The 26229-nt window shown below is 38.8% G+C and overlaps 2 protein-coding genes across 11 annotated transcripts in view; one reads left to right on the top strand and one right to left on the bottom strand.

Annotated features, from left to right (window-relative positions):
* The window catches only part of Nol8 (nucleolar protein 8), a 26489-nt gene extending 4859 nt beyond the window's left edge, over nt 1–21630 (bottom strand). The window contains exons 1-13 of one of the 10 annotated variants that reach the window (XM_031358254.1): nt 21502–21630; nt 20161–20316; nt 19066–19128; nt 17574–17652; nt 15259–15394; nt 14057–14125; nt 11301–13106; nt 9899–10012; nt 9197–9322; nt 8874–8964; nt 6772–6907; nt 4651–4728; nt 1717–1988 (exon numbers count right to left, since the gene is read on the bottom strand). In XM_031358254.1, coding sequence (XP_031214114.1) covers nt 1717–1988; nt 4651–4728; nt 6772–6907; nt 8874–8964; nt 9197–9322; nt 9899–10012; nt 11301–13106; nt 14057–14125; nt 15259–15394; nt 17574–17652; nt 19066–19128; nt 20161–20299 — 3109 coding nt within the window. In that variant the 5' untranslated portion in view covers nt 20300–20316; nt 21502–21630. Of the gene's footprint in view, nt 1–1716; nt 1989–4650; nt 4729–6771; nt 6908–8873; nt 8965–9196; nt 9323–9898; nt 10013–11300; nt 13107–14056; nt 14126–15258; nt 15395–17573; nt 17653–19065; nt 19129–20160; nt 20317–20806 lie in introns of all 10 variants that reach the window. The other 9 variants (XM_031358255.1, XM_031358260.1, XM_031358252.1 and 6 more) reach the window with 9 other exon arrangements.
* Nucleotides 21628–26229, top strand: part of Cenpp (centromere protein P) — a 201543-nt gene continuing 196941 nt past the window's right edge. The window contains exons 1-2 of the mRNA XM_031358270.1: nt 21628–22001; nt 24728–24906. Coding sequence (XP_031214130.1) covers nt 21895–22001; nt 24728–24906 — 286 coding nt within the window. The 5' untranslated portion in view covers nt 21628–21894. The remainder of the gene's footprint in view (nt 22002–24727; nt 24907–26229) is intronic.

The raw sequence follows: 26229 nt of genomic DNA, 5'->3' as shown, positions 1-26229 counted from the left end.
AAAAAAAAAAAAAAAAAAAAAAAAAAAAAAAAAAAAAAAGATAGATTGTATCTAAGACTAAATATAGGCCCACTTTATTTCTCAAACTTGGCTCTCAAAGTTACAGTATTTGAGTTCATATTCTATTCAACTGCCTGTCAAACTAAACGCACAGAAAAACATGAAGTAGAACACTGAGTACAATGCATCTCATTTATGTTTGGGAAAAGCTACTATGGTTTCTGTAGCTATTTTAGGAGTTGCACAGTGCTGAAAGTTGACATGCATCTCTAAACACATAGTGATTTTTAAATTTCTTTAAATATATACATGTGCCAGTGAGTATTCATGCGTTCAGAGCTAAAGGAATTGGATCCCCTTGGAGCTGGAATTACAGGAGGTCATGAGCCACCTAAGGTGGGTGCTGGAACCAAACCTGAATAGTGTGCAAGAATAAAACATGTTCCTAACTGCTGGGCTACCTCTCAGCCACATGCACTTTATTTTAAATGCTCATCTTTGATCCACACCACTGAAGTTAGCTGTGTATATCTGAAGCTAGACAGATTTACCTTGCCTTTTATCGGAAACTCCCACAATGCTGGACATACATCTTGAATATGGGCAAGGAATAGTCTTCTAAACAAAGTCTTAATCAGGTGTGGCACGCAGTCAGCACCTTGGCATTCAAGAGACTGAGACAAAAAAACCCTAAGTTTGAGGACAGTTTGAGCTACATATTATGTTCCAATGTACCCTCGCATACACAGTAAGACCCTGTCTTCAAAGGAAAAAAGAGAAGCTAGAGAGATGGCTTAGTGTTTAAGAGCACTTTCTGATCTTTAAGAGGACCTGAATTTGGTATGCAACACCCATATCAGACAGTTCACAGCTATAGCTGCCTGTAACTCCTGCTGCAAGAGATCCTACCCGCTAGTATAGCCTCGGAGGGCATTTAGACACAGATGCGCATGCACACGTACATACACACACACACACATTTTAAAATTTTAAAGAAAGAAAGCGGGGAGGTTTTCCATTTTCTTATTTTTTTTTTTTTTTTTTGGTTTTTCGAGACAGGGTTTCTCTGTGTAGCCCTGGCTGTCCTGGAACTCACTCTGTAGACCAGGCTGGCCTTGAACTCAGAAATCCGCCTGCCTCCCAAGTGCTGGGATTAAAGGCGTGTGCTACCACCGCCAGGCCCATTTTCTTATTTTTAAACCTATGAAACTTGTTGTTAGGGGTGGATCTCCTGAAATAGGATATAAAACTGCAGGACTTGCTTTTACACTTTTCTCTACAGTCTGTCAAATCTACAATGATAAGCTTTGAAATAAATAGAATATTGATTACATGGTATATTTGTATAAAACCAAAACGGCTATCTTTTTCTTCTTCTCTGGAGCCCCTAACATTTCCAGCTGAAATAAGAAACATGATTTAAATGATGTCGTTTACTCGTTCCTGACTGTTTCTATGTAAGTAAGGAACCTGGGACATTACTGTCTAGCCTCTACTCATACAGCAGCTAGTTTGAGTAGTCTGCTGCCTCTAATGCAAAAGTAGTTTTTCACACCTGCAGGAACATCGCACTTATAATAGGACACACTGAATCTCACACTGTTTATGCAGACTGGAAAAAGGATCCTTTACTGAGGCAACACAAAATCCATTAATTTACTGTAAGTTTAATCAAGTTGAAATTGCCTGAAATAAAAAAGTACAAGGAAAACATACCATCCTTTTCATCTTTAGTGGCTGACTCAAAAAAAGAGAATGTAAAGCCAGTGGTCTGCTCGGGACCACATGCTAGTATGGTAGCGTTCTTGATTTCCCCAGTCCCCTTTCTAGCACCAGCCTCAGTCCTGGGCGCATCTTCTTCCTTTTCATCTGTGTTGTTCATACTTTGGAATATTTCTTTCAAATCTGTAGCAATGTTATAATACATGTCTTGGGATACCTCAGGCAGCTTCTCAGCTTCTTCCTTTTTCTTCTTCCGCTTTGCCTTACTGAAATGACATACATGGACATGCACATAACAAAGGCAAGCTCTCAAAGTTCTCAACATTGGCAAGGGTACACTCTTAGACACTTCTAACTTTATCCTTCAATCTTGAACAGAAAGATTTTTCTTTTACACACATTACCTCTGATAGATGCAAACACTACACATGAGCACTTTCCTCTCACTCTGTAAATGAAAATGTAGGGACTGAATTATCATTCACCTTTTATGTATGTATTCTCATCTGAGAAATATGTTAAACCAGATGGCTTCTAAGGTTATTTTAAGTTTTATACTTCTGCAATTTTTATTAAATCAATGGAGAAGAAATCAACTAAAAATCTTTTAAAGGTGAATTGTAAGTTTGATAAGTCTATTATCTTTTGTAAATAGTCTTTAGATTGTCATCTTTTCTATATTTTTTAGAAATGAATGTATTTTGTTTGATCTTAGATACAGCATGTTTACAATGTTTAGGTTTTAGCTTATAGAGTAAAATGTTTATCAAGTAAGAACCTATTCCATATACAACATATAAGAAAAAGCAGAAATTCTTAATGTACTATTTAAAATGAAAATGAACATGATTGCTCTATTTAACTGTCTTTTTTTTGGAAAGAAAATTTTATTAGAAAATTTTGGTTATTTTTGGGTCTTTGGTTTTGTTTTTCAAGACTGGATTTCTCTGTGTAGTTGTTCTATAGTCTAGACTGGCTTTGGAACTCACATAGATCCAGCTGCCTCTGCCTCCCAAGTACTGAGATTAAAGGCATGCCTAGTGAAAAAAAATTTTTTTCATAAATATATTCTGATCATGTTTTCCCTTTCCCCAATTCTTCTAAATTTCTCCCTACCCAACTTTATATTCCTTTTCTCTTTAAACAAAAAAACATAAAAAATAAAAAGAAACCACACATACAAAATCAAAATCTACAAAAAATACTATTGAGTTTGTTTTGTGTTGGCCAAATACTCTTGGATATGGGGCCTGCCTTGAAGTGTGGTTACTATACCCAGTGAGACACTACTGGAGAAAATGGATTTTCCCTTTGTTAGCAGGTATGAACTGCAGATAGCTACTTTGTTAGGGTGGCAGTTTATGCCCATACCTCCCTGTTAGGACTGGGACACCATCTGACTTGATCTGGTACAGGCATTTTGAGTGTTGCTACACTCCTTGAGTTCATGTGTATCAATCCAATATGTCTAGAAGATACTGTCACCTTGGAGTGATCATCCCCTCTGCTTACTGTAGCTGAACTACCATATGGTAATTTTTACATTGGTCCTTCATATTTTTAAGAGTTGGAAGTAAATTTTCCATTTTTGGAGCACAGACTCAACTTGGTTTTCTCTAGCATGTAATTTCTGAGACTAGGGTCATGGCAAAACCCTGAAAGGTCTTGAAGCTGTTAGCTGAAATCACATGGCCTTTAAGAAGGTTACAGGTAAGGGCTGGTAAAGTGAGGGAAATTGTACTGGGAATTAGAGGAGGAATTCTAGAAACACTGATACCTGTGGTAATGTAGAAAATAGAGCATATACCTAAATAGCATGGAAATCTAGCTGAAGAGACATCCAGAAAACCACTAAAGATATTTTCTATTTTGTTGTTGTTGTTGTTACAATAAAATGTTAAGAGGAAGAGTAAAAATAAGAGGGAGAGGTTTTTTCTTTTCTTTTTTTCTTTTTACAGGAACCAGCCATAGATTTGAAAATTCTTAAATCTTGAAAGGGCAAATGACATGAAATTTAAGAAATGGTTCTTAAGCAAACATCAAATCTGTGAAAATATCTAAAGCATGAGTTGGCAAACTTCAGTAGCCCAATATTCAAATCTAGGCCACTGCTTATTTATCACTTAGCTGCACAGTCAGAATGTGGTTTCTTTTTTAAAGATTTACTTATTTGTTTTTACATATATGAATATGTTACCTGCAATGTATGCTATGTGCGCCTGGGGCTCATACAGGTCAAAAGACAGCATAGTGTACCCCGGGACTAGAGTTACAGACAGTAAAGAGCTGCCCTGTAGGAATCAAACCTGATGCATTGGCAAGAGCAACAAACAAGTGCTCCAAAACACTGAGCCATCTCTCCAGTTCCCAAGAATGGCTTTGATATGCTGGAATAATTGATGAAAAAAATTAACATTATGCCGAAATTATATATGGGAGCTGGCGCAGTCATTAAGGGCATTGACTATTCTTCCAGAGGACTTGGGTTCAATTCCCAGCATCCACATGACAGCTCACAACTGTCTGTAAACTTCAGTTTGTATGTAACTTCAGTTCCTGGGACCCAACACTCTCTTCTGGCTTTACAGGCAACAGGTGTGCATATGATGCATATGCAGATGTACTGCAGCCAGGACACCCATAAACAATTCTTTGATAAAGCCCTGCACATAGCTAAGAATCTTCACTTATTCAAAAAGAAGAATTTTTATATAGCTTGTATTTTTATTTTTTATTTTTTTGGATTTTTTTTGAGACAGGGTTTCTCTGTATAGCTCTAGCTGTCCTGGAACTCACTCTGTAGACCAGGCTTGGCCTCGAACTCAGAAATCCACCTGCCTCTGCCTCCCAAGTGCTGGGATTATAGGTGTGCACCACCACCGCCCGGCGCTTCAGTAGAATCTAAATGGAAAACAGACCCCAATTTACCTTTCTTTTTCTTTATCTTCTTGTTTTCTTTCATAAATGGCATGGTCCTGCTTTGTTGGGTCATAATGTACAATATCCCTGTGTAAAATAAATAAAGATTGGAAGACATGAAACATTAATGACAACTCATAAATTGTCACTCACTATAAAGATTACAGGGGCTGTGAGGGTTAGTTTTAATTGTTAGTTTGACACAATATAGAATCACCTTCAGAGTCTCTCAGGGAAGGAATGTCTACAAACTAGATTGAACTGTGGGCATGTTAGTGGACAATTATTTTGATTACATTAATTGGGTGAGAGACTCACTCATGTGGACACCACCACTCCCAAGGCAACAGACACTGACCCACAGAGTGGAGAAAGCTAGCTGACTGAAAGTGTGCATACACTCACTGCTGTTTCTGACTATAGGTGTGAGTCAGCCAGTTCCTTCAAACTTCTGCCTCTCTGATTTCTCTACCATGATGGATTGCGATCTCAAATTGAATTGAAATAAACCCCCTTTCCCTTAAGCAACTTTTACCAGGATTATTTTGTGCCAGCAACTTGCAAGTAAACTAAGACAGGGGCAAAAAAATAAGCCTAAATGTTCATCAAAATTATCTTGTTATAAACATTTAAAACTATTTGAGTATTCCTGGATCCATTTTAACCTCAAAACTTACAACCAGGAGTGGTGGTACACATCTTTAATCCCAACAGCACTCAGAAAACAGAGGCAGGCATATTTCTGTGAATTTTGAGCCAGCCAGGGCTAGAGACCCAAGTCTCAAAAATAACAAAAATTAAAATAAAAAATATTTTATCTCACAAGGTACCTGTTACTATGATGACCTGAATTTAACCCTCAGGACCTACATGGTGGAAGGGGACTCCAAAGCTACCCTCATATCCCCACCTCATCCCCCACCTACCCCCCCTACCCCGTGCGTGCACACGCACACATGCACACACACACACACACACATTTAAAAAAAAATCACCTTAAAGCTGGATGTCATGGGCACACACTTGTAATTTCAGAACTCATGCAGTGATGGCAAAGTTACTATCAGATAGATACTTGGGACCACCCTGGGTGGATCCAAACCATATATAACTAAATATAAGGGAAAAAATGTTTTGAACAAATAGAGGCATATATATAGATAAAGTATCTATACTTTCCACAGCTTGCACAAAATAAATCTCAAGGGGTAAGACAAGTTTAAATGAGGTACAGAAGAGAAAACTAATTACACACTGACAACCAATTAGAAACTAGACCCATGGTATCTAGAAGTTACACTAATCCAGTGGTCCAACCTTCCTAATGCTGTGAACCTTTAAGATAGTTCCTCATGTTGTGGTGACCAGCAACCATACAACTATTTTGTTGCTATTTCATAGCTAATTTTGCTACTGTTATGAATCATAATGTAAGTATCTGATATGTAGGGTATCAGATATGTGATCCCCCCCCAAAAGGGGTTATGATATACAGGTTGAGTACTGCAACTAATCACTTTAAAGTACTCATTTGAAAATTTCCATAATAATTTGCACAGCTTAATAATTTCATAGTTAATATTTAAAATCACTTTGAATTGGTGAGCCAGTAAAGCAATGCTGCTATGACATCATGAATGCTATACAGAAACGATTTAAATTTAGTTTTTTCTTTTTCTTTCTTCTTCTTCTTTTTTTTTTTTTTAAATTTGTTTTTGAGACAAGGTTTCTCTGTATAGCTTTGGCTGTCTTGGAACTTGCTCTATAGACCAGGCTAGCCTTGAACTCAAAAGATCTGTCTGTCTTAGCCTCCCAAATGCTGGGATTAAATAAAGCTGGTAACTATCACACCTGGACTTAAAATTTCTCTAAGTGAATAACTGGGTTAAAGAAAAGAACTTTTTTGAAGTCTGACATGTCGACAACTGCTCTCTCCAGTAGTTTATGAAGGACTCAGCTGGGCTGGGGTATATTTCAGGGGAAAAGCAACTGACCAACAAATGCAAGGCCCTAGGTTAAACCACTAGCATCTCGAGAACAAAACAATACAAACCATTAATTTTAAATTAAATTTACTAGGCATTTATGGCAAACAAAAACATCATGAATGTGATACGCCGTAAGCCATACTTAAATTTCTTAGCAGCCACTGATCCTTTGTTTGTAGGGTTGTTCACATTGATGTTGAGAACACTCTGTACAACATTCAGGGTTTTCTTTTTTTCTGCAGCAAGCTCATCATCATTTTCTTTATTTTCATTTAACTCTGAGGAAAAAGAATAACTAGTAATCTCTTGACAAGCATTGCTAGAGAAATCTCAATCAAGTATGCATCCAAACATATTCAAAGTACACCAAATGACAAGTTTAACCTTGTATTTGTTAATGTACCTTTCTCCAAGACTTCTGGCCACAAAAACTTAGAAATCACATGACTAGCAAATGAAATACCCAACTTCTATTTGCAACTGGGAAAAAAAAAATCTAAATTTAATAATGTCTTTGGTGGCAAGTCTAAAAATTATACAGACTAAAAACTATAACACACATATATATAACAAAAAATATAGACCTAAAGTGATTACAGACTCTAATATTTCTTTTTTTGGTTTTTTGAGACAGGGTTTCTCTGTGCAGCCCTGGCTGTCCTGGAACTCACTCTGTAGACCAGGCTGGCCTTGAACTCATAAATCCGCCTGCCTCTGCTTCCCAAGTGCTGGGACTAAAGGCGTGCACCACAACTGCCCGTGATATTTCTTAACACTGTAAATGTGTTACCTAGATTGCATGCTAAGTTTAAAACTGACAAGCAGTGAATCAATTTCAATGACTATTAATGTGACATTTGCTTCAGTCTTTGACTTAGTAGTAAATACTGAAGAAAGAAGACTTTACACACATCAACTCCATAAGCTGCTATCCATAACTGACAGATACAGACAAATATTAGAGAACCAAAGTTCAACAGCTAGTTTAGTTAAAAGTAGCTTAAAAAGTTAAAGACTGCAGACTCTTTCAGATTAGTACAGAAATTACCAAAACAGAATCTGGAATTATTAATCTGATTTATGTTCTCTACAGAAAGTCTGCAAATTTTCTAAGGTTCAAAATGTGACTATTCAGCTGGACAAAAAATGTTTTAAAACAAAACACAAAAGAGGTGCACATCAGATTTACTCAAAAAGCAGAGAAACACAAAGCTCACAAGGACTCAAGTTCTGCGACTGCAAAGGGAATGGGGAATTGCACAGGGAAGGGAGACTCACTCACGGTGGCCAAGAGAGGGTATATCTTGTGGATAAATTTGGTCTTACTACTGTGAAAAAACTCCAGAAAGTAGAATTAGGATACTTCTAATGACATCATTACTGTTATGAACACCCGATAAGAATGAATGCAAGAAAATGGATTAAAAACAAAAAACAAAAACAAAAAAACTGGGTTGGCAAGATGGCTCAGAGGATGAAGGTGCTTGACTTGGGGCCCAGAATACACATGGAAGAATAAGAGCCCCAACACCAATAAGTTTTCCCTCTGAATTCCACATGCACAGTATGGTACAAGTGTGATCACACACACTCTCTCACAATAAAGAAATAATATATGTAAGAAAATAAAAGCATCTAGCTGGGAGTTATTATGGTGCATGCTGTAATCTAAGCAGTAGTCTGAGCAGGAGGATCACAAGTTTGATACCAGCATGGCCACTGCATAGTGGGAACAACAAATGAACCAGCATCCTAAAACAAGCACCCAGTGTGTACACCAGAGGAAGACAAAGGCCTTTTTACTAGTAAATGTAAATTAGACATCTTCTGTGGTCTTTAATTTAGTATAATTAAATGATATTAGAAATATATATAAAGAAACTTAATGATCATTAATAAGCATCTGATTATAAATCCAATTCAATTTGTTTTTTTTTTGTTGTTGTTGTTGTTTTGTTTTTTGTTTTTTTTTTTTTTTTTTTTTTTTTTTTTTTTGGTTTTGAAACAGGGTTTCTCTGTGTAGGCCTGGCTGTCCTGGAACTCACTGTAGACCAGGCTGGCCTCAAACTCAGAAATCCACCTGCTTCTGCCTCCCAAGTGCTGGGATTAAAGGAGTGCGCCACCACCGCCCAACAATTCAATTCCTTTTAAGGTACAGTTTCTTCCTGTCTTATGTGAAGAAGAAACACCAGGTGACTTCTTACATCACTAGCTTTAACACTGTTTGAACAATGAAATAGTTACCTTCCTGTTCGTCTTCACTGTCACTCTCTAAAAATCTAGAGTCCATGCGGAATCTCTCATCACTTCCAAACTGAGACTGCAGATCCATAAGCTATACAGAAAAAGACATTGTCATAAGCACATTTTTAAAGTCTCTAAGTGTACCTCCTCACACCCTGAAATTCATATTATCATCTGTGTAAGTTCACTGCCTATGAATCAGTAAGGGGTAAGAGAGAATTCACTCCCACAATAAGTACCCCACCCTAGAACTACCTAGATTTTAGGATTACCTTCAAAACTTAGACATGCTGCAACTGTTCATATTTGTAGTCTTCACTAACCTTCTGGCCAGCTCTGCCTTCAAACTGAGGTTTAATGCTGAACCTGGTGCTGTCCTCCTTGGAATCCGATTCTTCATCATCACTGCTGTCAAACAGCTTCCCAGACGTTTTACACACAGATTCCTGCTATGCAAATAAAAAAGTGATGGCATTAACTAAGGCAGACAATTACCATTTTCTTCACAGAGTTCTTACCCCACATTTAAAAACCAACAATCCAAATGCATCCAGAGGAACAAATGTGTGGTGAGCCAGATGAAAACTCTAGACTCACAAGTAGTTAACTGGACTCCTGGATCATTAATTCACACACTCTCTATTGCTACTTTGATTAAAGGAATAATTATTATATGCAAGGACACTTCTTACAGTCTAGCATGAATACTGATGTAAGTTTACATATGAGGTAACAAACAGGTTCACGGGTGAGAAAAATCTCCAAGACCCCCAACATCTCAGGGTATTATGGCTTGGGCAACTCTGTTCTCACCCTAGGATTTTACACAGAAGTGGTACTTGTGTACAGCTCTTGTTAGACTACAGACTTTACAGCTGGGTTAGTTACACACCAAAGCACCAGATAGACACAGAAGTATTCAAAGTTTAAAGGCAGCCTGGGCTACACAGCATCCTCACCACAAAACAACAACAACAAAAACAGGGGGATTCTTCAAAGTAGATTAATGTTTGGAAAGGCCTTACTTTCACCAGCTCCTTTTCTGGACAGCTTTGCTCATGAGTGGATGTCTCCTCTGTTTCACTTTCATTATCAGAAGCAAAGACAATGTGTGTTTTTTTGTCCTCTGGATGACCATCCTAGTGAAACACAAACAGCATTATATTTCACGACAGCCAACTGTATATCCATGTCCATACCCACCATCATCTTCTCCCATCTCTTATCCTTCTTTTCTTTCTTCAGGGAATAACATCATCTGCTATTTCTCCAACATAGCCTCAGGCCCCCTTTCTCTCTGTATCCAGTAATAACCGAATTCTATTAACTTGACCTCGGTATTTTTAAGGACCACCACTGCCATGGTTGTGGGCCTTGACCTCTGAAAGGTTCTTCTTGCTTCCAGACCTGACTCCATTCTATTTATTTTTTATGCCATGGTCTGAAGGATCTCTAAAACAAGAAACTGACAAACTTTATCTGTAATGGTTCAGAGTAAACATTTTAGACACTGTAGGCCACAGACAGTGTTTGTTGTGTATTAAAAACTATTAGGGCTGGATGATTTGTGTATTGTAATGTGTTAATTCCAATTTGAAAATGTATACAACTAATCTTCAATGCCTTGATTAAAGTTCTTCAGTTTTTCACAGCTTCAGGAATAAAGTCCCACCCCGTGCAGTATCTGCATAACCCATCCTTCCTAATCACTGCTGCTTCATTTTTTGCCTGACACTGTCTATAAACACTAGTGTCACTGAAAAAAATTTACTTTTAGACAAACGGCTTTCATTTGCAGTAAGATCTTTCCTCTCCCTTGCTGCCTACTCACATCAGTCTAATTCCTTCTAGTCCCTTCACATTACTCCATATGAGTTGAGGAAACCTAACTTCTTTGGTGTTCTAAGAGACTGTGACTGCCTGCTTGCCATACAATGCACCAATAGCTACATGGATCTCAGTACTTAACTATTTTTCTGTGCTGGAGGACTGAAAAACTCACTATAGTAAATGCCATCATTTTATACTACTGTTGCTGCTGTAATCATTATACAAATTAGTTTCTTAATGAGGTGATGAATTATAGATAACTTTGCAACAGTTTAGTATAGACTCAATAGCACAGATGAAAAGTAGTGAATGTGAAGAGTACAATGAGCTCTATGAGGATACACCCACCTACATGAGAAGGAAAACCCGGACCTTGAGAACACTCTTGTTAGATCCAGAATGAACATGCACTCACCAGCCAGGCAGTGGTGGTGCATACCTTTAATTTCAGCACTTGGGATGCAGAGGCAGGCGGATTTCTGAGTTCGAAGCCAGCCTGGGCTACAGAGTGAGTTCCAGGACAGCCAGGGCTATACAGAGAAACCTTATCTCAGGGAAAAAAAAAAAAAAAAAGAAAAGAAAAGAAAATGCACTCACCAAATTTGCCAATGCACTGTGCACCAGTTTTTTCTGCACTTCTCTGGCTTTCTGCCACACTGCCAAGGCTGCCAATCGCTTCTGGTTGTCTTCAGCATGTTTATCCTTAGCATTTATACAAGATGCATTACTAACAGAAAGTGAGAAACCAGATGTGCTTTTCTGAGGGTTTTCCCTGGGAGACACCTTCGGTGGTTTCTCAAGAGATGGGAGGTTGCTTAAATTGGTCTTCTCTTTCTCTAAAACTTTTCTACTTTCAGGCCAATGGCAAAAGTCTCCATCAGAGTCTACCTTGTGACTGTTTGCAGTAGGATTTTGGGATGCTTTAGCTTTTAATGGCAACGGACATGGGAGAGGATTTGTACTTCCCTTGTCAAAACTAGTAGGGGACATCATTTTATGGTTCTGGTTCTCAAAAGTATACTGTCTTTTTGGAGACTGCATGTGGTTTGGGTCATTCACTTTCTTTGCAGGTTGGCATGAAATCAGTTTGCTTGATGAGCCATTAACACACTTGAATCCATTTTCCATAAAACTTCTATTGTGATCTTTGTGTTTTAAGGACCTGTGATGCTCACTGACAGTATTAAAGGCAATATTCTTTTTCAAAGTTTTGTCCACTGACTCCTTTGCATAGAGACAGCCTATTCCCTTGAAGGCCTGGAATTTTGGCTTTAAGATATTTTCCTCTGATTTTTGTTTGCTGCAAGTGCTCTCTTCCGCTAAAAGGGAAGCCACAATCTCCTCAGGAAGAATGCACTGCCGGCCATGGTAAAGGTCACCACAAGTCTTGGAACTCTTGGAGGTTGTGTCAAATTTGCAGTTTTGTGGACCATTAGTCTCACTGTCTTTTCCTGGAAACTTCTGATGACTGCCAGCCAACAGCTCCAAGTCAGCCAAAGTGAGACTCACACGGGGACAGTTTTTCATCAAGGCTTTATACTCTTCATCTTCCTCGGACTCTTCACTGTCACTGCCATTGGAGTCAGGTGGAAATTTGGAATTTACAAACTTTACTCCATGACACAAGGCTGGTTCTTGGTTGCTTTTAATTTCTGGTACTTTTATACAGTCATTAGACGATTCTATCTTTTGAAAAGAACTTTTCTTGCTTAGAGGCCTTTCTGTTTGTGAAAATTCTGTACTGTTTTTGACCTTAGCACTGTTTTTTTTCATTGTAATAATTTCATCGGTATCACTTGAGTCATATTCATGGTTATTTCCTAAGCTTGCTGAAAAAGGAAGTTTGTGAATACTTGATTTGAAATCATCCCTAACAACTTCAAAAGTTTCATGTTCAGACTCATTGACTGAGGAACGCCCAGGTTTCTCTCTGTTTTCCTCTTCTGCAATCATCATTTTTAATTCTTCTTCTGAGTCAATGTCATCATCAGACATGCTACTTCTATTCCAGATAATTTCAAAGTCAGAATTATGAAAAACCACATGTTTAGGTTTCTGAGTCCCAGAACTGGAGACAAGGAGTGGTTTAGGAGGAGTGACAGTACTAGGGGCTGTCCCACGTGCAGTCACGGGCCGTGTTGATTTATTCCTCTCCATTACCTGATTAGTCCTTAGATCAATATCAGAAACCTTGGACTCCATGGAATCATTGCTCTTCTGCACTTTCTTCAACTTTTGAGGAGGGATATGAAAGTCAGAGAACTCTCCTCGACGTTTCTTACTCATAGGATCATCGCCTCCTTCCAATTTCCAAGTGAGTTCAGTTATAGGAGTGGTTTCTGTCAAATTCTCTGGTATCTTTTTTATATTGTGGCAGTATTTTGATGGATCATATTTCATAATGTTACTCAGTCAAGGAAAAAGCAAAAGCATCAGGTGTTAGGGAAACCTACCAATCTCATGAAATAGAAAAACTGTTTAACCTTGAATAAGTCCTTTATTCTATCTTCCTTCAATTTCCCATCAAACCAAATGAGGACTCCACATGGTAAGCTTCTAGGCTTTATGAAAGTGAACTATAACATATCCAAAGCTAAAATCAAGCAACACCACTATCAGATGAGAGAAATAACTTGGATGATAAATATTACAGCAAACTCTGATGCATATACACACCCTCTGGCCAGGTTTTCAAACTCTCAGATAACTGACCTCATGGTACAGACATCAGAATTTTCTTACTTTGAATTCCATATTATTTTGCCATACATTATTTCTTGCTTATCAGCCAGCCTATTTGTATCTACTATCTTCTTTTTAGAACTAATTTATACTATTAGTTTTCTATCTATTTCTCCTAAGTTTTCTTTAACAATGGCCTCATTTTTTATTCTCATACTACCCCATTAGCAATGCCTTGTGAATCCCTATATAGTAATATTTTGTTTTTTGAGACAGGATAGTACATAGTCCTGGTTCGCCTGGAATTTCCCATGTAGACCAAAGTAGCCTTAAACTCAAAAAGATCTGTCTGTCTCAGCTTCCCAAATGCTGGGATTAAAGGCATTCACCACCATGCTCAGTTAATCATAAGATTTTTGCATTAACAAGTGACAATGTTTCCTTGGTAGTCATAATTCATTATCACCTAACTACATAAAATTTCATATCACCCATTATTCTCAACATGCTTTCTACATGTAGATAACTTAGAGCTAACCTTGCAGAGAAAGGAAAAAATATGCTGAAACAATTAAAACTTTATTGATAGAGGCAGTAAAATCCTAAAGCTATTCTATTCCATCATCACTCTGGAAAATAATAGTTACTGTGAAATGCCAACCAAAGGATATTTTATGTTTTTGTTGATTCTTAAGGTGAAGAACAGGTAAGACTCTTCCAAATTTACTCACAACCCAATTCTAAAGGACAAACACACACACACACACAAAGTACTTATTATCACAAATATAAGCAAAACAATACATAAATGTAACTTTTTTAAATGTTGAACTCACAATGAACTACTATTAAAGTGGAACTTAGTTTTCTGATAATAAAAGGTTATTAAAGAAGAAAGTATGAGAAAACAAAAAAAGAAAATTCCAACTATATCATGGATAGTACTTTACACATACACATATACAGCTTAAGAATATACACATTACCCATTAAAAATGCAACCACAGCTTCATATATACCCTAGTTGGTAAGGTGTTTGGTTAGCATGCACTACGCCCTGAGTTCTATCCCTGGCACCTTATGAACTGGATGTGATTAATCCCAGCACCTAAGAGGGAGGTAGGAGGGTCAGAAGCTCAAGGTCATCCTCAGTTGATATGGAACACCATCAAGCCAGCCAAAAGCCCAGCATGGATGGGTTAAGAGCTCTAGAAGTCTCACCCCTGCAGAGAGCTATCTCACCCCTGCAGAGAGCTATTGGCAACTGATAGCTCCTAGGAGAGAAGAGCTAAGTTTCCTTCTGGGACTGGACACTAAAAGGCTCTAGTAGATGGTCCCCTGAACCTATGTACATACAGATTAGTACTAAGCAGTCAGTGGGTTGAGAGAGAGAGAGGCAGAGAGAGAGGGAGAGGGAGAAGGAGAGGGGGAGAGTAAGAGAGAGAACAAGAACACATTAAGTTGGGAGGAAAAGTAGTGGTGGGGATACAGAGAAATTAGAGGGGAAGGAACAGGATATGAATTTGATCAAAATATATCATATGCATGTATGAAATTCTAAAACAGTAACAACAGAAACAGTGCTAAAGCAAGTGAGAAAATAGTAAGCTTGGGACCTGTCTGTCCATCAAACACCTATGTCCTTAGGAAGAGTCTCCACGTAATTTGGATTTCTCTCTATATAAAACCGTGGGGAAATTGTGCTGACTGAAAACTTACAAATACATGTTGAAAATCAAGAACAAATAGGCAAAATCCCCAACCTATAGGCCAACTGCTCCAAAGTGGAGAAAAAGCATCTGCTTTGGCTATCACAACTACAAATATGAGGTCTCAGGAGACACGACGGGCACAGCCTATGAAGGAGACTCACTTTATGTCCTGGCACCTCTGTCCCAGGCACAGCCTTCATATGGAAATCCACTCCTCCCATCTTTTCCAGTAAGGCGGTATTGCCTGTGCTTGATTTTTCTTTCTTTGCTTTTGCTTCTTCTCTTTCTTGGGCCAATCTGAAGTGAAGTGGAAGTAAAAACAAATCAGCTATGAAAATGTTTAGGGATACCATTCAGGTAACCCCAAGTGAGCACCAAACATCTTTACAGTACTAAAAGAACAAAATAAAATAAAATAATTCTTTTGTTTGCCTATTTGTTTTTCTAAGAAAGATTTCACATGTGGCCCTGATTGTTCTGGAACTTTCTCTGTAGACCACGCTGGCCTCAAACTCACAAAGATCCACCTGCCCAGCTAAAACATTTCTTCAAAAGAATAATTACTTATACTATTTTGTAAACACACAAAACATTTTCATTGTAGAATGACTAGAAAATATTGAAAAGTGAAACCAATTATTTCTTTAATGTCACATTTTGTTAACACTTGTCTACATCAGCTTCCATTTTATTCACAAAAATGTAAAAATGCAATCTAAATAATATCCCCCCCACTCCTGTGCTCTGCTACAGAAGTTGCCTCAAACTTCTTCATGGCAGATAAGAGACCACAAACCATAAGCTCCACTGATACACTTAAAAAAAAAATTCCACGATAGTGTCAATTCCAGGATATGCTAAGCAGTCTGTCATGACTACGTATCTAACCTTTTCTTCCACTATATTCTTAAATGTATCCCATTTTGAAAATTCCCAAATGAATCTAATCTTTTCTCTCAGAAAAATTAGCTTTATGACTACAAAAACTCTAATGGTCCTTTTTTTCCCCTCCTTCTTTTGCTTTTTCCAGAAAGGGTTTCTCTGTGTAGCCCTGGCTGTCCTGGAACTCACTCTGTAGACCAGGCTGGCCGAGAACTCAGAAATCTGCCTGCGCCTGCCTCTACATCCCAAGTGCTGGCATTAAAAGCCTGCACCACCACTGCCCAGCTCTCTAATGGTTCTTACACAATCTTGCTATGAAATCACATACAGAATCAGTCTATGTCTCTGAGAATGGCTCCATAGGCTCATATATTTGAACACTTGGTCCCCAGTTGAACTGCTTGGTTAGGTTAGAAGGTGTAGACTTGCTGAAGGAGGTGTTTCACTGGGGATGGGCTTTGAGGTTTCAAAAGTTCAAGCCATCCCCAGTTAGCTGTCTCTCTGACTCTGGTTGTGAATCAGATGTAAGCTCTCAGGTACTGATCCAGCACTATGACTGCCTGCCTGAGGAGCTCCCAAGTGCAATGCTTAGTAACAGCAACACTAACAGTCTCATATGTATATACCTTCTTTCTCTTTCTTTGTATGACACATTTAATGGTCAAAATCAACATATGTAATTTAGTATCATCTGTAATAACATAACCCTAAGATACAGGAAACTATACTTTTTGACAAAAACCCTGAGAAACACTTTCACACTTATAAGACATCCTCACAGATCATCTACAGATAGCAAGAGGTAAAGTTTAAATGTCTTTCAGTAAAGAGACACTGTGGTAACAGCCATTTCTGATATCATGCAGATAGTTGTTACAAAAGAGTTCCCTAAGATTGTATTAGAAAGGAATAATAAACACATACATATATACTAACATTTCTGTTGTTGTGATAAAATATCCCCTATAAAAAGCAACGTGGGGTGAAATGGTTTCTTTAAGATCCTGACTCTGGGCCAGGCAGTGGTGGCACATGCCTTTTAATCCCAGCACTTGGGATGCAGAGGCAGGCAGACTTCTGAGTTCGAGGCCAGCCTGGTCTTCAGAGTGAGTTCCAGGACAGCCAGGGCTACACAGAGAAACCCTGTTTCGAAAAACCAAAAAAGAGAGATCCTGACTCTGGGTTATAGTTAATTATAGTTCGCTGCAGAGTAGTCAAGGCAGGAACCTGAAGCAACTACTCACACTCACAGCAAAGGGTAGAGACAGAGTAAATGAATGCATGCACAGTCCTCAGCACCTCTGTACTCATTCAAACTAGGAAATGGCACCATCTACTTTCAGGCTCAGACTTCCCACATCAATTAAGGAATCAAAACAATCTGCCACAAACAACCACAAGCCAAGCAGACATAGATAATAAAAATTCCACATTAAAATTCTCTTCCCAGCTTACTCTAGGTTACATCAAGTTGAGAAGCAAATCATCACAACTAGTAATATATTATTCAATCATTTCAAATTAGTTAGATAAACTTATAAAAACAATTACACTATAAAGAAATAAGCTTAAATAAATATGTAGCAAATCTTACCTGTGTAAAAAGCTTTCTTTTGCTAGCTGAATTTGTAATGTTCCACCTTTCCATTTTGTTTTGTTTAAAATAGACATACCTATAAGGTAAAGAATTGACAACGTTCATTCCAATGCAAAACTGTATTTCAGCAAAAATTTTTTTCTAATTACTTAGTACTAGAGAAAACAGGCTTATTTGTTAGAGACACCTACATGTCAAAGAAAAATAAACAAATAAATAAGCTTATTATTATTTCATGCATGAGTGTGTGTATGCGAGTGTTAGTATGCTCGTTTGTGTGTGGGTGTTCCCGGAGGCTAAAGAGGGCATCAGATCCCCTGGAATCTGTGATTGTGATCCATCCATGTGGATGCTAGGGACTGAAGTTGGGTCCTTAGCAACAATAGCAGGCATTCTAAACTACTGAGTCATCCCTCCAGCCCCAGGTTATAGGTTTCTTATGATCCTTATTTCTCAGTTACTTGAAGACTAACAGAAACAAATGTATAAACTGTAAAGCAAAACTTATGTGCAATTTGTTTATAGACTCATTTTAGGAACTTCTGGTAAATAATTATTCACTACTTTGTTGATTTTCCACGTGGTAAATAATTAAATCTTTTCAGGGAGAACTAGAGCACATTTTGGGATCTTGTAGCATTTTAATTATTTACCTCAATCCAATTATCACTGCAAAGCAGGCACACATTAGCTTGTGATCATGTTATGTTTCAACTGTTCTGCCCTAGATGTTGATTTTCTAATAACTATTGTCAGCTTCCTTAATGTAAGCATTAAAAAAAATTCCAAGCAGTAGATATTTTACTATGTACAAATGTATTATTTAATTTACTCCTTATAATAATATTAGTAGGTAAGGTACTGTATCTCCTCATTTACTGGACTTAAAAGTTTAAATAAATTACCTCATATATATTCCCAGCAAGGATAATCTTTGCACAAATGAAATGATAAAAGGCTGACTGTCCTCTCCCAGTGGCACATGCCTTTCACTTACTTTTAGTCACTGAAAGCTAGTATTTATCCTTATCTTTACTAATCTTACAATAAGAATATCACAGTTTCAAAGATATGGTCTGACAGGTAATATTCTAATGTCCTTTAATGGTCTGACAAGGTCATATTCTAATGTCCTTTAATAACAGGTCTTACTGAGAAAGGATTGGCTGCCCAAAAAAACAGAGACCAAAGAAAGGTATGCCCTCAAGATAAGTGGGATAAGTGTAATAGGCAATTTCTATGACAGTTGGTCCTTTGTTCAAATATTTGAAAACACTAGTTTCTGAGCTAACTAACATGTGATACTGTGCCTTCTAACACAAACAGATCTGAAGCCTGAAATAAAGGGGTCCAGAATTCTCTTGATCATGGTTGTCCATCTACACAATTTCTAAGTGAATAGCAAGGCATAGATAGATATGGAATCAAAGTAATTTCAAGTTATACAACTACACTAACAATTAGAATAAAAAACACATGATAACCTTACATTTTTTCAAGTCCACTTCTGTTATTTGGATGTTAACATACGCAAAGGCTTTCTGTGAATTTCCTACCAAAAAAAAAAAAAAAAAAAAAAATTAAGCTGATTTAAATCCTTATCCAGAAAACAATGTAAATCTCAATAGCTCTCTCTTTAATTTACTTCATTTTTTGAGACAGGGACTCTCTATTATATAGGACTGGCTGTCCTGTAACTCACTATGTAGACCAGGCTGGCCTTTAATATATACCTGCTTCGACCTCCTGAGTTCTAGGTCAAAAAATGTGCAACACCATACCCAGCCTTAAAAAGCTTTTCAAGTTCAAAAAGTAAGTTCATAGATATTTATTCTTTGAAAGAAAATACTTTTTGCCTCATCTGACCAAAGTCTACATTTTTATAAACACGATCAAAATATTTCAAAATGAGTAAGAAAAAAAAAACCCTGAAGTAATCAGTTAAGATACCTCTTGGGGCTGGAGAGATGGCTCGGTGGTTAAGAGCACTGACTGCTCTTCTGAAGGACCGGAGTTCAAATCCCAGCAACCACATGGTGGCTCACAACTATCTGTAATAAGATCTGACACCCTCTCCTGGAATGTTTTAAGAGAGCTATATATAATGTCCTTCCATATAATAAATAAATAAATCTTTAAAAAAAAAAAAAGACATCTTAATAGGATGTCAGTGAATAATCAGTTCAGACATCATGACATATATTAGGGACATTCTACTGAATAATGATAGAACCTAGACTCCTAAAATTCAAAGTACAGATGTTTTAGAAATTAAAATGTTTGCCGGGCGGTGGTGGCCCACGCCTTTAATCCCAGCACTTGGGGGGCAGAGGCAGGCAGATTTCTCAGTTCGAGGCCAGCTTGGACAGCCAGGGCTATACAGAGAAACTCTCTCTCGAAAAAAAAACAAACAAACAAAAAAGAAATTAAAATATTTTGTACTTTTTCTGGTTTCAAAATTAATTTTCATTTGAAATAATTCCAGGACACCATACTTAATGTTTAGCGCTAATATTCAGCTCTGGAGTTGCTTTCTCCTGTAATATGGAAGTTGTCTCTTAATTACCTAGTGTTATAGATTTACCTTGGTCATCTTTCCGAGTGATGATCTCCACGTCAGAAACCTCCCCAAATCTGCTGAACTGACTCTGTAGGTCTGTCTCAGAAATGCCCTGCCCAAGTCCACCGACAAAGAGGCGCTTCATTTCTCTGTTGGCTTTCATGAATGTTGGGCAGCTATCTGGAAAAATAATTTTGGACAGAAGAAACACTTAAATATTTTTTCAAAAATATAACACAACTCTTTCCCCTGAAACTTCTGTGCCACTTCTTCTTATGAAGCTATGTCTCTTCATTTGTATTGCTTTCAAATTTTATCACTGGGAATTTTATAAAGGGCCTACATCCACATTCTCAATGAACACACTTTGCAAGTGTGCTCCTAAGTGCAGCACACCCACATATCTGCACCCAAATGTTTTCTCTAAAACAACCACAGCTATTATAGCTTACTCTTGTTTTTTAATTCGCAGTACTGCCCACCCCATTCATTTCTACATTTGTTTTTACCATAACAGATACTGGCAAAAATAGTAAGGCAAAGGATAAAAATGTCTCCATCGTGGAGCTCCATAGCTAGTCATAACAAAGTCTGCAATTACACTAGTATGGCAAAATACAAGTGTTCCCAAAGCGCTGTTCCATCACAAAGAAGGCAACTTATGTTATACCTAAAATATTTTTCCCCACTGTGTGCCTGTATTATTCAAAGCAGTTTGCGTGGATCTCATCAGCCAGGGGAGTAGGAGCGGTTAAGGCTTTTACCAGTGCCATTTAGAAAACAGTAGTGGTTAAGCAAGGATCATAGTCAAGTCTAATTTCAGAACCCGGAACTGTTTTAACACTGTCCTACCAAGATTGCTGGAAACGTTTTCTAGAGGTCTCTCCATCTCGTTGAGCTCTCAGCAGACGCTCAGCTCTCACTCAAACCTTCCTCAAAAGTTAACTGTATCCTTCCAAGCGAGATCACAAAATAGCAGCAGGAGCCCAAAGCAAAGACCTACAGTGTACCACTTTTTGGTAGCCACCGCCTCATCCTTCTGACCTCGCCTTCTCCCTCCGAGAAGCCCCAAGGAAGGAGGAGAGGCTAGGCCCAACAGCCCATCACTTCTCACGCGCAAACAACTCCTCAGGAGGCTGCCCCTCAGCCCAAGCGCTATGTAGCCCCTAACGTCTAATAACACGTGCCGGCAAGAGCATTTTCTTTTCCTTCCTATGGCGTTTCCAACCCCATCTCCTAAGGTTCCGTTTTCACGCAGTTCCAGAGGGCTCTTTATTTCCTCTGCCTTCGATTTAACTAACGTTCTGTTTGTTCTTCTTCCAAGTTGTAAAATTGCCACAGGGTGGGAAAAATCCGTAAATCTACCGAAAGGACACTCCGCCGCGTGGTTCCTGATTTCCGGGCCAAGTAGGCAGAAGTGAAGAAGCGGAACCAAAATAAAGAGACTCCTTTCCTCGGTCTTCTCAGAACCGCCCCTTCCGTGACGTAAGGGTTCGCTTAGCCCCGCGGCCGTTAGAGGGGGTGGGTGGCCGTTGCATTTGGCGTGACGTTCGATTTGGAACGGCCCAACTATGAGAATCGTCGGGAGCGTCGAGACGCTCACGCTCAACGCCACTTCCTGAGGGACGTAAGGCTCTGGAACGGCCTCTCCCCCGCGAGCTGTCGAATGGTCCGCGCCGGGAGCCCGCGCTGCTTGAAGCCTCCAGCTCCAGCGCCGCCCAGCCTGGGCTTCAACTTCAGGGCTCCGCGTCGGTAGCCATGGATTCCGAGACCCGCCAACTGCGCGCCTTGGAGGCGGAGGTCGCAGCGCTGCAGAGAGAGTGCAGAATGCTGCAAAACCCCGGGGAGAAGGCGTCCGGAGCCTGGTACGTGGCTCGCGTCCATCCCTCCTGCCCATGCACCTTAGCACACGGCGGCAACCTTCTGACAGTTCTGGGCTCCGACTCCCCCTGAAACCCCGTGCTGAATAATATAGTGGGAGACGTCCTGAAATGTGGACTTGAATCAGTATTCTGTGAGGACGATGACCTCAGAGTGTGGACGCTGCGTTTGGGGCTTATGGCTTGATTATAATCAGCAGAAAATAGTTTTCTTAAAAGAGTTGTTTTCACCCGGTTGATGAGAATCAAAGGGAAAGTCTTGCTTTTCTTTAAGCAATCTTGCGGTCGGGAAACAGTATGTAAATAGCTGTTTTTTCTGGGTTTGGAGACATTGTTACTCTGTAGGTCAGGAATTGGCTCAATTTGACTTCAAACTCAAGATCTTTCTCTTCCGCAGCTCCCAACTCCCACACCCAGTAGTAGGTTACCTGACACACCAATGCGTGCCCCTGTCTAGTTGGGATTCCCTTACTCTGGTTTCATGGATTTGTTTTTTGTTGTTGTTTTGTTTTGTTTTTGTTTTTTGTTATTCGAGACAGGGTTTCTCTGTATAGCTCTTGCTGTCCTGGAACTCACTCTGTAGACCAGGCTGGCCTCGAACTCAGAAATCCGCCTGCCTCTGCCTCCCAAGTGCTGGGATTATAGGCGTGGGCCACCACCGCCCGGCTTTGATGGATTTGTTTTTGTGAGTCATCTAATGATAGTTAAGTGGGCCTGACCTCTTTCTTTCTTTCTTTTTTTGCATTATGTTAAGTAACATAAGTGTTGGGGGTATATAGCCCCATGGCAGGGCAGCCTAGTCTGGACAACGATAAATTGGTATATGACTAATGCTGTCTATAGCAAAGTGTGATAGTCCCCTGATTAGGTGCTATTGTTAAGCCTTATTTAAAGGTAATTGATCTGAGTGTCAGAGACGTTAAGTAGCTTGCTAAGATCCTGGAGAAATAGAAAGCCCAGGCATTGCCCATTCAAAGAGAGAAGGAAGGCTGGAACTAGCAGTAACTTAGTATCTTAAACATGAAAACAAACTACCTTTATTTTATTAGGTATAATTTGGCACAGGTTCAGAGAATGAGATCTTTCTGTGCTGCAAAGAACCTTAGTGGGGGCGGGGAGGAACGTGGGAGAAGTTCTAGAGAAAAATAAGAGAACGTTGTAACTGATGAAAGAAAGAGGGAAATGTGTCTGTACCCTCCGGCCTATGCATGCTCTTCTACAGCGAGAGTGGGAGATGCTTGCTGCTGATTCAGGTGTGACCCACAGATCGGCAGTGCTAAGATTCCCTGCGACCTGGTGAGACTGCTAGGCTGACCCCATCCCCACTTAACGAGTTAGAATTTGTATTTTTTTTTTAAAGATTTATTTATTTATTATATGTAAGTACACTGTAGCTGTCTTCAGACAACCCTGGAAGAGGGCATCAGATCTCATTATGGATGGTTGTGAGCCATCATGTGGTTGCTGGGATTTGAACTCAGGACCTTTGGAAGAGCAGACGGTGCTCTTACCCACTGAGCCATCTCTCCAGCCCTAGAATTTGTATTTTATCAACACAGCCTGCCCCTATACTTGTAAGAAGCTCTGTCATACCATGGGGAAAGTAGTTTTCCTCACTCACCACAAGATGTCAATATAAGCCTGGTCTGGTTTAGTTGATTGGTTAATGTAATCTGGGACTCCTCAGTAATGGAATTGAAAAGTTAGAAGAATCCAGATTAGGGAATACATTAAATGTCAATCCAAAATGTGTAGATTTAAAGTGGATTTTTTTTTCTCATTTTGAAGGAAGATTGAGACCTGTTTCCTGAGCTACTTAATTTTTTATTATTACTATTGCATTTGTATGCTATAACATATCTATGGAGGTCAGAGTATAGAACAGGCATGTCCAAGTGACAGTTCTTTCCTTCCAATGTCAGGCTTGTACAGCAAGTACTTTTACCTGCAGAGCCATCTTGTAGATCCTCCAAGATACTTTTAAAATGATCCTGATAGTTGATTGGATTGGCAGCCAAAATATTGAAACTAAGTTGTTTAGTTATATCCATGTGTCCATACTCTCTGATGTCAAAATTGAGTGTCTTCAGAACTTGGCTTTGCTATTGACTAAATGATCTTGATTTGATAATCTCCCCTTTTTACACACACACTCACACACGAAATGGGGAAGATGTGTAGAGGAAAGAACTTTAAATATGAGTTTCACAGATGAGAGAAAGCCAGTATTTGCCTTTTTGGCTTATTTAACATGACTTCCTGTTGCATCCATTTTCCTGATTTTCTGAGATGTTCTTTCTCTTTCTTTCTTGGTAGTCTTATTTTTTTTCTTACCATGACACTTTTCCTTCAGGTCATACAGAGGCAGCCTGTAGTCTGCCATTTTGCTTGGCAGTCCCTAAGCTCAACAGGCCTTAAAATGTCCATGTTCTGACTGTGTGTATGTCTGTGTACTACTGTGTCTGGTGCCCACCAGAGGCCAGAACAGGGCGTTGGATCCCCTAGAACTGTAGTTACAGAGTGTGTAAACCACCATGTGGGTGCTGGAAGTAAAAATGAGGTCGTCTGGAAGAATAGCCAATGTTCATAGTCTAGACACTGAGCTCTCTCCGAGCCCCACCTTTGATACTAGGGGTGGGATTTAGAGGAAAATTTGTATAGTAAGTAAAGCATTTACTAGTTGTCAAGTAACTATAATATTTGCTTTTCAGGAAATCATTTCAAAAATTTTCCCAATCAGATCCTGAGGAATGGGAATCCTTGCAAGACTTGAGAAGTCAGCTTGGACATTTAAAATCTGAAGTCACATTTCTAAGTAAGCTTACTGGCTTCAATATAAGAAACTATTCCAAGAGAGAGGACATTGCAAACACTGAAGAGACAGAAAACGGTACGCATCATTGTATACTTTCATAATGAAAAACATAAAACTTAGATTCAAATACAGTATGTATATGAATGAGCCTAAGCTGCTTGTCTACAAAATAAAGTGACCTATGTTATTTCTAAGATTTCATTCGAGATTCATCTTGAAGTTTTGGCCCTTTACTTACTTCTTAAAATTATGTTTGTAGCCAGGTGGTGGTGGCGCATGCTTTTAATCCCAGCTTGGGAGGCAGAGGCAGGCGGATTTCTGAGTTCGAGGCCAGCCTGGTCTACAGAGTGAGTGCCAGGACAGCCAGGGCTATACAGAGAAAACCTGTCTCAAAAAAAAAAAAAAATTATGTTTGTATATTTAGTATCTGTATAGACCCACAGGTTCTAGAGTACTTGTGTCAAAGTCAGAGGACAAATTGAAGGAGTTTGTTATTTCCTTCCACTATGTAGGTTTCAGGTATCAAAGTTGGATTGTTAAGCTTGTTGCCAAGTGTTTTGACCCCATTAAGCCATCTTACCAGACTGGCCCATTCAAGCAATGAGATAACAAATAAAAATTTTCAAAAAGATAGGGAAGATGGATGGCTTAGCAAATAAAGGTGCTAACACCTACCTAATAATGACCAGAACCCATATAATGGAGGAAGAGAGCTGATCCCTCAAGTTGTTTTCTGACTTCCATATGTATCTCTCTCTCTTTCTCTTTTTCTTTCTCTCTCTCTCTCTCTTTCTCTTTCTCATCTCTTTCTCTTACTCTCTCTCTCTGTCAGTCACACACACACACACACACACACACACACACAGGAAAAAAATCAAAATAAAAGTTGTGTGTGATAGTACATGCCTTTAATCCCAGCATTCTGGAGACAGGAGGAGGCAGATTTCTGTGAGTTTGAGGCCAACCTGGTCTGCATACTAAGTTCTATATAGAGACCCTGAATCAGAAAGAAAGAAAGAACAAAAGAAAGAAAGAAAAAGAGAGAGAGAAAAAAAAAGGAAGGGAAGAATATATATAACAGTTAAGATGATTTAAACTTACTTAGGGTTGTGTTATATTAAATTTATACATTTTTTAAATGTATAAATACAAGTATACATGTATATATTTTTTGTAAGTGGATATTTTTCTTAACTATTGATATACTTAACTTGAAAGTGTAAATTTTTAGTAACCCCATTTTATAAGGCCAATTACTTTGACATGACCTTTCCAGATTTTTTTTAAAAGATTTATTTATTGATTATGGGTAAGTACACTGTAGCTGTCTTCAGGCACACCAGAAAAGGGTGTCAGATTTCATGACAGATGGTTGTGAGCCACCATGTGGTTGCTGGG

The sequence above is a fragment of the Mastomys coucha genome, unplaced genomic scaffold, assembly GCF_008632895.1.
Source record: "Mastomys coucha isolate ucsf_1 unplaced genomic scaffold, UCSF_Mcou_1 pScaffold7, whole genome shotgun sequence".
NCBI lineage: Eukaryota > Metazoa > Chordata > Mammalia > Rodentia > Muridae > Mastomys > Mastomys coucha.
The sequence above is the reverse complement of the archived record's forward strand: the minus strand, read 5'-3'. Positions and strand labels throughout refer to the sequence as shown.